The following is an 11,919-nucleotide window of genomic DNA, read 5'->3' as shown; positions in this document are numbered from 1 at the left end:
AAAAGGAAGCGAATATGTCGCAACGACTTGTTCAGTTTCTGTCATTTCCTTTATTTTGTGACAATTAGCTTTGTTCACAATATACTAAATAGAGATGTCTGTTTGATCCTTCACAAGTTGAGCTGCTTCTTCCGTTAAAAGGTAAGATTTTTTTTTCAACATTTAAAAGTAGATTGGCAACCGTTTTAAAGAATGGCATACACTAATCATAATACTGTAGTTATGTGCAATCGTCGAACCCCTACACGACCTAAGCAGGAACTTTATAGTATTTTTCTGAAAATACAGTAACCGATCTTGTACGGGGCGCCGTTCGACACACCTATTCTGCCCTACAAACCGTTGTTTGAAAAAGACAAAATTGTCTTTCTATAATAAAAAGACATCTATCTATCTAAACTATCATCAAAAGACAACTTTATTCACATATGGATGGAAAAATAAGTTATTATTTCTCCGACATATGGTCTGAGCCAAACAATAGCTAATCGAAGTTTGACTCCTGTCACAAAAATAAATTAGTCAATACATATTTGATCTAGAAATAAAGCTATGGATTGTCTTTTACAAACCATGGTTTGTCTTTCGATAAAAAGACAAGCTACAAGCCATAGTTAGTCTTTTACAAACCAAAGTTTGTCTGTTTATTATCTTTACAAACCATGGTTTAATTGTCTTTTAAAAACCATAGTTTGTCTTTCGATGAAAAGACAATCTACAAGCCATAGTTAAGTTTTTAACAAACCACAGTTTGTCTGTTTATATCTTTTACAAACCAGGTTTAGACCTTTATACCTCATACCAGGGAAGAGTGTAATTCCACTCTTTCCTGCTCATACATCATCTTAATTTTAGTTGAATTAACGGTGTGTTATATTGCAGAGGAAATGAGCTCAAAAGAGATGTTGAAGACGTGTTTATGTCTGATAACGTTCGTAATTGTTCAGTCTAAAGTCTCCAACAACAACGACCCATTCAACTCCAAGTGGCGATGTGAGAAAACTCCAGACTGGAAGATTGGAGGTCGCAGTCCTTTGTCAGAATCTGTAGGAAATGTTACCATCGTGTCTCTTCTGTCGGCTAGCTGAGGTTTCTGTCTGTCGCAGGCCTCCAAGTATGTCAATTCTGTGTTGGCTTTGCCACGTTAGAACGTTCCGTAGCCAAACATTAACCGATACACATTAACCGTTAAAACTTCTTGTGGAAACGGGGTTTAACCGAATCCACTTGAGAAAACCATGGATTAAGGAATAGACCTATAAATTCGATTCATTATTCTAATTTGTAGGTCCATAGTTATACCAATCAAAAGCGACAGCTGAATTGGTCATTGACTTGTTATTGGTCAATTTACTTGCATTGTGTAGCGTACAAGTTACATTCTTGGGAACCAACATTTAGTTTCTTCTCTATTTTAAGCCTTGTCTACACTAACAAACTTTATATTTTTCAAAAAGTTTGATGTGCCCATATATGATAGTGCTATGCTTAAATATGGTAGTGATGACATAATCATGTCCATATATGGGACATCACATTTTTTTGACACATAAAGTTTGATAGTGTAGACAAGGCTTAATGCTTCTTCTTTTAGTTCAGAATATTTATTATTGTTTTTAATGTTATATTATATTTTTGAAAATATATATTTATATATGAAATATAAAAGTTTATTTTTAAGAGCAATTATTAATAACTCAATGTTCAATATTACAGGTTAGAGACTCTTCGACAGACATTTATTTTAGAAAATAAAAACGATATCACGTACATGATTATAAATAGCAAGGAATTTTGGTCCAGGGTTTATAAACCAGAATTAGATAAACGAACCAGTATACCAGTTCTACAAGACCAAAAACGGTTAAATATCTGGGAAACAGTAGAGGGCGCAAAGGACGACTTTCTGATATATGACCGGTAAGTGAGGCTTGACATTATGTAACGTTACATAATTATTTATGGTTTAATGTATTTGTTATCTAAAAAGTAAAAACAGGAGAGAGCCATTACGCATGACAAGCCGACAAGCAGACAAACCATGGACCAACAAAATAATATTTTGCTGCACCACGGATGGGACAGACAGACAGACGGACGGACACTAACGTGTTATAGCCCACCGTTGGCAACCATTGACCGCTTGTGTCGAATAAATATGAAAGCAAAAATGAAAACAGTTTAATCAATTATTAAAATAGTGATAAAAAGGAAACATTTTGCCTAATTTGAATTAAATAATCAACGTTTTTAAATCTTTTAAATCTTAACTTTCTCGCAGATGTGGTCATTTGAACTACCATATTCGATTGCCATACGCAAATCTTGACTATAGCATAGTTGAGTCAGCCATCCGGGTTACTCACCAAGGACTTGGGGCGTGTGCAAACTGTCCAACTGATGATACGAAGATGTCCACCATCGCCATGACAACGGAGACGCCCGAAGAACTTATAACAGTAATATCATATACAACCGATATCGGAAATGATGCAGTTTATGACCATACAACCGATATCGGAAATGATGCAGTTTAAGAACATACAACCGATATCGGAAATGATGCAGTTTAAGACCATAAAACCGATATCGGAAATGATTCAGTTTAAGACCATACAACCGATATCGGAAATGATGCAGTTTAAGACCATACAACCGATATCGGAAATGATGCAGTTTAAGACCATACAACCGATATCGGAAATGATGCAGTTTAAAATACAAAAAAAAAATGGTGTAGCCTAAAAAGTAATGTGTATTGTAACACCCAATTGCTACTAACAATGTATCTTAACGTGACTTTATGAAGATTTCTTGTTAAAATCCTTGCCAGGAATCAGGAAGTGTGATGGATTGCCATGTTTGCAGAGATTGGTAGTAGTGTACAGGTGTTACTTTACAATCAATAAAATATTCAATACATCATATAATTACTCTTTTGAATTTATTTGAAAACCAGTGGAAAGACTTATAAAATCGGCATGTTCGGCGGCGCGCTGACTGGCATGATGTTTTATAAACCTGTAATCAGCTTCTTCGATAGATTTACATTGAACGAGCTGAGAGCGCGTCCATGCCGTTTTACATGCATCATGAATTATTAAACGATATACTTTACACCAAAGGAGAGTCTAAAGTTGCTTCAATTCTATTTGACCTTTTTGCAAATATATTTAAAGTAAAGATAACGTTCAATTTATAAGCCTGTGCAAACACTTACCACCAGCGAGCGCTGTTTTATTGATATTAAATTGGTGTTGTAATCTACAACCTGCAGCAGAGTCTACCCATCAAACTGAAATAAATAGGCGCCGCTTACGTTTGGATTCTTTTATCACCTGTCTATTTTTTTTTATTGTTTTGCGAGTATATTGTTTTGCGAGTATACTGAGTGTATTATCCCGGTATAGGCCTACCACTCTGAAAACTACTGTCACTGTGAGAATTAACATATACTATCCTAGTTTGATTAACATGATGTTACGTTTACACATTATCGTCGCATGTTTTCTTATGACATTTGCCTGTTTAGCATCAGGTAAGTTTTAACATTAGTAGGCCTATAACTTTTAGATCCGTATATTAAACGGAAGTTGGAATTAGAATTGACAGTTGCCAAGCATTCTGTGATCTCTGATCCTCCATATCAACATAATTTGCCAGCATATTGAGGTTACAGTGTTTCTTTTGTGTTTTTAAGTTTAAAATAATGTACCTGTGAAATGCTATCTTCTTAGCTTTAACTAGTTTTCTACCTAATTCGAAACGCATTCTTTTGTGTTTTTTTTAGTTTTAACTATAGTTTTCTACCTAATTCGAAACTTATTTTGTGTTTTTGACGGTAGTTTTAAATAGTTATACTCGATTCTTGAGTCTTAGTTTTTAACGCGATTTTCAATATAGTTTTCTACCACAACACGAACGAGCCGTGTAAACAGTTTTCTACCCAATTAAGTTGGTGTTTCTTAATTAGTTACCATAACTCGAAACGCAATTCATCTTTAAAAAAAATGCTCGTTCATTGCATACACAGTAAAAAACTCGATTGTAATTTTTGTGAGCGTGCTTATGAAGGATTTTTATGAGTTAGTAAGTACACACAGAAGTCAAATATTAGCTTGAACTTCGTACGCTATGTGTACTTGCTCGGGTGTATATTCATATAGTAAATATGTTTAGGTATAAATGTTTGCGATAAGTGAACCTTTCCTTCAGATAGGCTCTACTCTTTATAATACTTTTATGTGGGCTACTGTACTGTACAGCGATTAAAATTAAAGGGAAAAAAATTCTATTTATAGTTATAATTTGCCATTAATGTCCTTTCTACATTTCGACTAATGCCAATATTTCTAATGGGTAAAGTACTGTAACATAGACACGGACATTGTTAGAAAGACAGTGCATCAACCCAAAAGATATCACTATGTAACTATAAGGGAAAACAACCTACCAAAACGAACCAAAAAAAATACACAATTTGAGAAAACTGACGGAACGATGTTGCGGTTTTCAGATTTAAAGATGTATTGTATTGTCCCCAAAACAAGTAAAATAAAGATGAATAAAATACAACTTTTAATAAATTAATAAATTATTCACGTTTGCCATGGGCTTCCGGCTGATAATAAATAAATAATAATAAATTCACGATTTTATTAGGTACACTTTTTGTTCGTCAGAATAACTATATAGGCCTATGTGACATTATGATCAAAATGTCCTATTCAACAATTTTAAAACTAATCATTGTATTCAGGATGACAATACCCTTAAGGTATGAACCTCTAGGCTGAATAGACAAACCAAAAGCAATGCAACTTAATGCTGGAATAAAACTATAATCATTAGTTACATAAAGGCATGTTTAAAGTGATATATGATTAAATTATTATTAAATTACAATAATATGAGGATTAGTCATGTGTGTAGGCCTACTAAATGGTGTATACTTTTCGTCACAGGTGAGCAAGAATGCGAGGGATACTCGAAAGAATGCAAGGGATACTCGAAAGAAGAGGTAAGATTTCCAATATGATTTTAAACACTAGTTTGAAAGTGTCGACTTTGAAGTCGATTTGCAAAAATGTTAACAGAAAGAAATTTGTGCTGATAAATATGATGGTTCTAAACATAACATGCCCACAATAAAAATACTTAAGATAACTAAAGCTCTGTCTACACTATTAAACTAGTTTGACAAAAAAAAGTGTGTCCAAATATGGTAGTGCTATGCCCAAACATGTTAGTGATATGACATCATCATGTCCATATATGGGCACATCACATTTTTTTGTCACATAAACTTTGATAGTGTAGACAGGCTTTACAATATCTATGCGCCGGCTTTTTAATTGAACGCTAACAACTAATTTATAATCTTTTCTACGTGTTATTTTTTCCAGTGTGAAAAATTGGTGGATATAGGCGTTGCCACAGCATACGTGAACGGTATTACCAGAATTGGAGACGTAAGTATACGAGCATGCGCATATCTCACAATAATAGTTACCAGTATGACCAATTTCTTAATAGCTATTATAATACTTAATTAGATATTATTATAAAATATTTTTTTACTTCTCTTTTATCTAGTTTGTAGACAAAATGCAAATGCAGTTTAAGCAAGCCATCGCAAACGTCTCAAACGATTACGTCATCCTTCAAGTTCTGTAAGAATAACTTTATTTTGGACTCCGTACAATGTGCTGCTGTCCATTTCTCCTTATATATTTTGGCAGTTTCTTGAATGCCCAGAGGAATAATGATGTTCCAAGATAATGATTATGAGCTACATGATAATGATGACGATGATGGTGATCATGATGACGATGATGATGGTGATGACGATGATGATGACGATGATGATGGTGATCATGATGACGATGATGATAATGACGAAGATGATGATGATGATGACGATGATGATAATGATGATGAGGATGATAATGACGATGGTGATGACGATGATGATAATAATGATGACGATGATGATGACCACATTAGATCAAACCGAAGTAGCTTTATAATCGAAGTAGCGGCGACTTTACTATTTTATATGTGCGTATAATAATAACTACATTTTTCTTTCCAAAGGCCTAAGCATGTTCTTATCGTGGACGTTACCATTACCAGCAATGACCGTGTGGTGGTTCACTATTTGGTGGTCAACCCGTCAGGCTCAACCGTTCTGCCAGTCGCATTCAGATCTCATGAACTTTACTTGATGTGTAAACTCAACGATGACAAAATTGATACGATGCTACCATACAGTATCACCCCTATTGAACCGGAAAGTGACTATAAGCTGGCTATTCCACCGTGGGCTATTGCCATATCCTGCTATTTAGGCATAGTAGCTATAAGCTATATCACCTACACCATATATCAAGCCAACCGACAGTTCAAGTAAGTGTAATTTATATACAAACACAATTTCTCGAATGTCCAGATATTGAAAGTAATAAAGATGATACAGTATAAATAAAATTTGAATTTTGTTTTGGATAAACAAGTAGTTTTTAATCGGTATTTGTATCTACAGTAGCCTATTGTTTATACATACATTTTTTTTATATATTTAATTTAATTTGTATTATTTTTAGAAACATTAATAATCGCATGGACGATTACGAAATGCAGTCTTCAATGGAGAAAGGGCACGACCTACGGCTACACATCGATACCAATGATCCGATACAGCCAGCAAATGAAAAAGGAACTCAAGTCAGACAAAATCAATTACAAACACAAACTAGTGTTGTAGAAGTACAAGTGGAAACGCCAACTTCTTCTAATCTTGGTGAAAACAACGACGAAATACCGCCTCCGTACGCGTCTGATAACAGCTCGGCAGCCGGCAGTTCTTCCGGTAGTAGTGACGTCAGAGTGAAAACGGTTCCACCAGAAACTGATGCGGATACGGAAGAGACTAAGGCTCCTCAACCTTCACCCCCAGAAGAAGACGAAAGCTTCCCACCACCTCCATCACCAGAAGAGCTGGATACAACTGGGGTGGTAACACAGGGAGAGCTAGACACAACTGGGTTAACTGAAGGAGAGCAAGAAGCTACTGCTGCTCTGGATGGAATTGTGAATGATGTTTACGAAGAAGAAGACGATGATAACCTTCAGAAGACAAGCCTATAGGAGGTCGTTACGTTGCTCTTATAATTAAGTCTGCATCTTCACCTTAAGTAATACCGTAGAAAATGAGTTGGTTAGAAATGATATTTGTATTTTTAAAAATAATTTACCATCATTCAATGTAAGAAATGAAGTGAGATTTAAACAACATAATAAACATTTCGTCACTTTTACTTTTTTGTTTTCATTTTTAAAAAACATGACAAAACAAGGCGATTGAAATTTGCCTGAAATATACCATAACCTAAATAAACGAAGATAAAGAAGCAAATATCGGTACCTCGGTACTTCGACCTATACCTCGACAACAACCAAAGTCACAACGAAGACGTCAGGCAACTTCACTACTGCACAGACGTTTGAAAAATAGGAGGGGAAATCGTCACCATCAGACTTGATCCTGATCCTGTATCTGGCAAAAGACAGATGTTTTTAAAAAGATGGTTCCCCACTATGACGCAACGCAAAGTCGTACTGTACGCGCAACGTAAGTAATTTGACCAATCAAATAATCAAAACTGTCGGTATTGATCCAATCACCTCCATGATTGGACTTGCGTTGCGCGTGCGTCATTTCGTTGCGTCATATAGTAGATAACAATCGGTAACAAGATAAAGAATGCAATTCCTATTCTCTCAACAAATTCATTTCTAAAGAGAACATTGATTCGTTGGTTAACATTTCGAATGAACGGATTAAAAATTGATTTCAATAATATATTTATTTACATTTACATAAAATGTATTTATACGATATTCATAGAAATACTTACAAGTTATTTTCATGACTATTTGTTTGGAAATGACATAACAGTTTGTATTTATTATACATGCTGTTTCATATAAATAGGTTTTATTTATGTACACGATATCTACATTATGTTGTTTCCACACATCCAGCCCTGTACAATTTATGAACCTACTCACTATGATAGCGCCCTCAGCATCTAAGCCACGTTTTATGAATTATTTAAACTTTAAAAATGATAAATAACATAACAAATAAACTGTTAAATAAAATTAAATAATAAAAAATTAGAATATATATTCATAATTATTTTGACAGAACCAAGATTGACAGTATTATTAGATTTACTCAGATTTGAGCGACAGAGTTCTAAAATTGTTCTTCATTGGCTTATTTAAAGTTTAAACCACCAGCTACAATGAATATCAGTAAGCAATTCAGATTTGAAAAACCTAATTTAAAATACTATGATTTAGCCCTCAGTTTAAGAAATATGTGATAAGTATACAGTGTATGCATTAACATGATGTTAAAGTGTATTTACAATTATAATTACAATGGCTAGTCTTAACATTCATTAAAAACAATAAATATAAAACATCTAAAAAAGCTAAGATTCATAGCTTGAGTTGTGTGTTTTTTGTACATTAAAACAAATATTACATAACAATTAAACAATATTTTTCATAAAAATATATACATATATGATTATATAAGTATAATTGCGACTGAAAAAACTATATCTAGTAAAAGTTGCATAATTATATGGATGGCATTATATATGTGTAAAAAAAAAATTCAACAAAATCATAAAATAATTTAAATAATCATTAAAAATAATAATTAATATAATTAAAGGTTTTCAAAATCAACATGCATTATTACTAAAAGCATAAATACATGTAATATTTGAAGTTACTGTTAGAGGTCCATATTTGGATTGAATGCTAACAACATTGTCAATTTTCATGTAAGATGGGACAACAACTTATCTTTCCATGTTCAAAAACTGAAACCATTAAATTCAATATCAATTGAATATCACCCGATATCACTCAATTATATTAGTCTATACAATATAATGTTAAATTGGTAAACAGATTCATCGGTCAATCTTTCTTTATTTTAAGGTAGTCCATCATTTGGTTGTACTGATAAAATACAACCATTTGGTCATGGTGATGATACCAATTGTGTCAAAGGTCAATCAGACATTCGTATTCATTTTCAACAATGTTTTATATAATTTATTTTGATTTGCGAAGACTGATGACCTAGGAACAAGCAAGTTCATTGTGCATAATAGACAGAGAAGTTAAGAAGTGCTTCCTCACTCATTCCAATCCTAGACACTAGAGATTTGTTGCATTCTAGGTACAGGTGACAACCAAATTGCAAAAGTTCACAGGCTAACGTCACAAACATTTAGATATTTTAAATGCCAAAAATCTCTCAATGTTGACCGTAAAATGTGTTAAAAAGAAATGTAATAATCCATTAAATTTAATTCAATCAATTCACATTTATTTAGCTATCATAATTCTTAATACAGTTATATCAATGAGGCTAGAGAAGATTTATGAATTCTGTTATTGCAAGACCCTTTACCTTCTACTTATTATTTCGCAAATAAGACGGTCTTGGAAATAACAATGGCATGGATAATAGATGTGGATAAACAGGTATTTCATTTGCATAACAGATGTAACACATTTACTTCTCATTTTCAACCTTATTTCTTCAACCTTGACTGTTGTTCATACATGTCCTGCAACACATTTGCCGAAAATATTGGCGAGTGCAAAATTTGAATTTAAGAACCAACGGACAATAGGAAACTGTATGTGCATCTTCACAAGCTGTGGACAAAAAAAAAATAAAGGTCAAATATCTGAATGATAACAGACTTGATACAGACAGATAAAGATACGATAATTTGTAGTTGAAACTGGTTGTAGAACAAGGGGAGAGACAGTAGGTGCTAGTACTGATTCATACAGAAAATGTTGTTAATTGATGAGAGGATGCCTGTTAAAATGACTGATGGGAAAGAGCATGTCAAATCTAGATAACCCTCAATATAAGTGTCTAGTTTTTTCAATTCATATTAATAAACAGAACTCATTAAAATGTAACATACGTTCATTAACTGTAACAACTCCACATTTCTTTTCACATTGTTCATGACTGTTAGGCTTGAGGGCAGCATTACAATGGGTTCGTGATAAGACATGTCCGTTGAAAGATTCACATCGTACTGACCGCATTCGTTGACCTCGTCCACATTCTCCATTGCACTAAAAAAATATTTTTTTTTTATTTTTACTAAAATTCTGGAATTTTTAAGCTCTGTCTACACTATCAAACTAGTTAGACAAAAAAGTGTGATGTGCCCAAATATGGTAATGATATGCTTAAATATGGTAGTGATATGACATCATCATGTCCATATATAGGTACATCATATTTTTTTGTCATTATAAAGTTTGATAGTGTAGACCTTTAAAGCTAAATCAAACATTTTCAAATTCAATTAATTTCAATAACATTCATTCTAAAATCAGTCCTTCTCGGCACAAACACATTAGTCTAGGCCTAGGTTTTTGGTTTAATGTACATTTCTGTGTTGTACTTACTTCACCCCAAGCTCCTGTGACCCAACTCGGTGGAGGGCATCTTTTATTATCACAGCTTCTGCGACTGGCCGGTCTTTGTGATCGGTCACACCTATTATCTGGAACCCGTCCACTATTGCTTGTCATACATGTTACTTCTCTAGTCTGTATCCCTGGACCACATTCTGGCATACACTGTATATATTCAAATAAATGGATTTTTCAAAAAGTATAATATCAATCATATTAAAGTTCATGATGTTCGCTTCAAATTACACATCACTTAAGACTTAAGAATCATGGTTTAACTATTGTTACAATTTAATTTCAGGAGGCCTAGTTAAACAAATTTGGGGAAATTATGGATTATATTCAGGCTGCATAAAAAATGAATTTACCATAACAGGGATTATACTCGAACATGAATAAATCTGAACTGATTAATACTCTGTCATATACTGCTATGTCGATTAGTATGTTTACAAATGAAATATTACCTTAGACCAGACACTGGTAACCCACTGTGGTGGACACATGTTAGTTCCACATGGTATTTCTGATACAGGTTTGTGTGTCATACAGTGACTCTCATCAACAGATTCTGATTCATGAGCTGTGATCTGAACCATACAAGTAACCAGACGATGCTTTACGCCACCATTGCAGGTTTGACTGCATTCTGACCAATCACCATGTGACCATCTACAAATAAACATAATGTATTATTTATTTGTTCATTTATAGCCAGATAAAGTACATAATCTAGAATAACTGGTCCAGTTAAACCGTCTTTACAATGAAGAAACTATACTATATACTAAACATAAATAAATATGAAAAAGATAAGTCAATTTGGAGTGAAATCATTGGCTCAACGCGCCTTCAACTCAATTTCTCGGATCTTCAGACTGCCTACCACCTATCTGCCTAATTAAATACTGTAGCATTTAAACTTAGTGTTTAATTGCTTCATAAAGAAGGAGCTATGAAATATCCTTTAAAAAAAGATGCAGAGGAACAGTATTACTACAGTTTATTTATTGTATGTTAATGTTGATATACATCAGTAGGTATACTGTACATGATTTCTAATGGTGGACAATAAAGGAAATATACTAAATTGACCTGTCATTGTTTGGTTCACATTTCCTAGTAGAATATTTCCAACACTGTTGTATACTTACTTTGGTGCACACCGTTCAGTGTTACAACTTTGTCGTTTCTGAGTTGGTTTCAAATCAGGGTTGCAGAATGTTTCACTCACCACACTATCATCGTCAGACTTTCTACACTCAACCACCGCAACTTTCTCTCCTATTAAAAGAAGCAATTTATTATTTTTATACTTTTGCAGAAAAATTAAATTGTTAAAATGTTAAGCTAAACCAGGGGGAGTGCTAATATAACATT

The 11,919-nt window shown here is 33.5% G+C and overlaps 3 protein-coding genes across 6 annotated transcripts in view; 2 read left to right on the top strand and 1 right to left on the bottom strand.

The window, feature by feature from the left end:
- Positions 1-3,116, top strand: LOC144844487 (selenoprotein Pb-like). The gene is made up of 4 exons (XM_078701423.1): positions 1-141; positions 883-1,114; positions 1,717-1,920; positions 2,282-3,116. The coding sequence occupies exons 2-4, from the start codon at positions 888-890 to the stop codon at positions 2,535-2,537; spliced, it is 687 nt and encodes a 228-aa protein (XP_078557549.1). The 5' UTR covers positions 1-141; positions 883-887; the 3' UTR covers positions 2,538-3,116.
- Positions 3,117-3,418: 302 nt separating this feature from the next.
- LOC144845256 (uncharacterized) lies at positions 3,419-7,313 on the top strand. Its single transcript, XM_078702446.1, has 6 exons — positions 3,419-3,538; positions 4,965-5,020; positions 5,406-5,471; positions 5,596-5,672; positions 6,097-6,408; positions 6,606-7,313. Exons 1-6 carry the CDS (start codon positions 3,475-3,477, stop codon positions 7,147-7,149), a joined length of 1,119 nt encoding a protein of 372 aa, XP_078558572.1. The 5' UTR covers positions 3,419-3,474; the 3' UTR covers positions 7,150-7,313.
- A 190-nt stretch (positions 7,314-7,503) lies between these two features.
- Positions 7,504-11,919, bottom strand: part of LOC144844361 (A disintegrin and metalloproteinase with thrombospondin motifs 6-like) — a 51,538-nt gene continuing 47,122 nt past the window's right edge. For all 4 annotated transcript variants that reach the window (XM_078701234.1, XM_078701237.1, XM_078701235.1 and 1 more), the window contains 5 exons: positions 11,694-11,823; positions 11,007-11,211; positions 10,531-10,704; positions 10,035-10,191; positions 7,504-9,753 (listed from right to left, as the gene is read on the bottom strand). In XM_078701234.1, coding sequence (XP_078557360.1) covers positions 9,635-9,753; positions 10,035-10,191; positions 10,531-10,704; positions 11,007-11,211; positions 11,694-11,823 — 785 coding nt within the window. In that variant the 3' untranslated portion in view covers positions 7,504-9,634. The remainder of the gene's footprint in view (positions 9,754-10,034; positions 10,192-10,530; positions 10,705-11,006; positions 11,212-11,693; positions 11,824-11,919) is intronic.

This window comes from Antedon bifida, chromosome 6 (assembly GCF_963402885.1).
Source record: "Antedon bifida chromosome 6, ecAntBifi1.1, whole genome shotgun sequence".
Classification (NCBI taxonomy): domain Eukaryota; kingdom Metazoa; phylum Echinodermata; class Crinoidea; order Comatulida; family Antedonidae; genus Antedon; species Antedon bifida.
This window is presented reverse-complemented; position numbering and strand designations above follow the sequence as displayed.

Bases quoted from the DNA above. Each gene is read 5' to 3' on its own strand.
- LOC144845256 (XM_078702446.1), top strand. From the start codon at position 3,475: ATGATGTTACGTTTACACATTATCGTCGCATGTTTTCTTATGACATTT. The intron at 5,472-5,595 runs GTAAGTATACGA...TCTTTTATCTAG, and splicing joins GTATTACCAGAATTGGAGAC to TTTGTAGACAAAATGCAAAT. The intron at 6,409-6,605 runs GTAAGTGTAATT...TATTATTTTTAG, and splicing joins CAAGCCAACCGACAGTTCAA to AAACATTAATAATCGCATGG.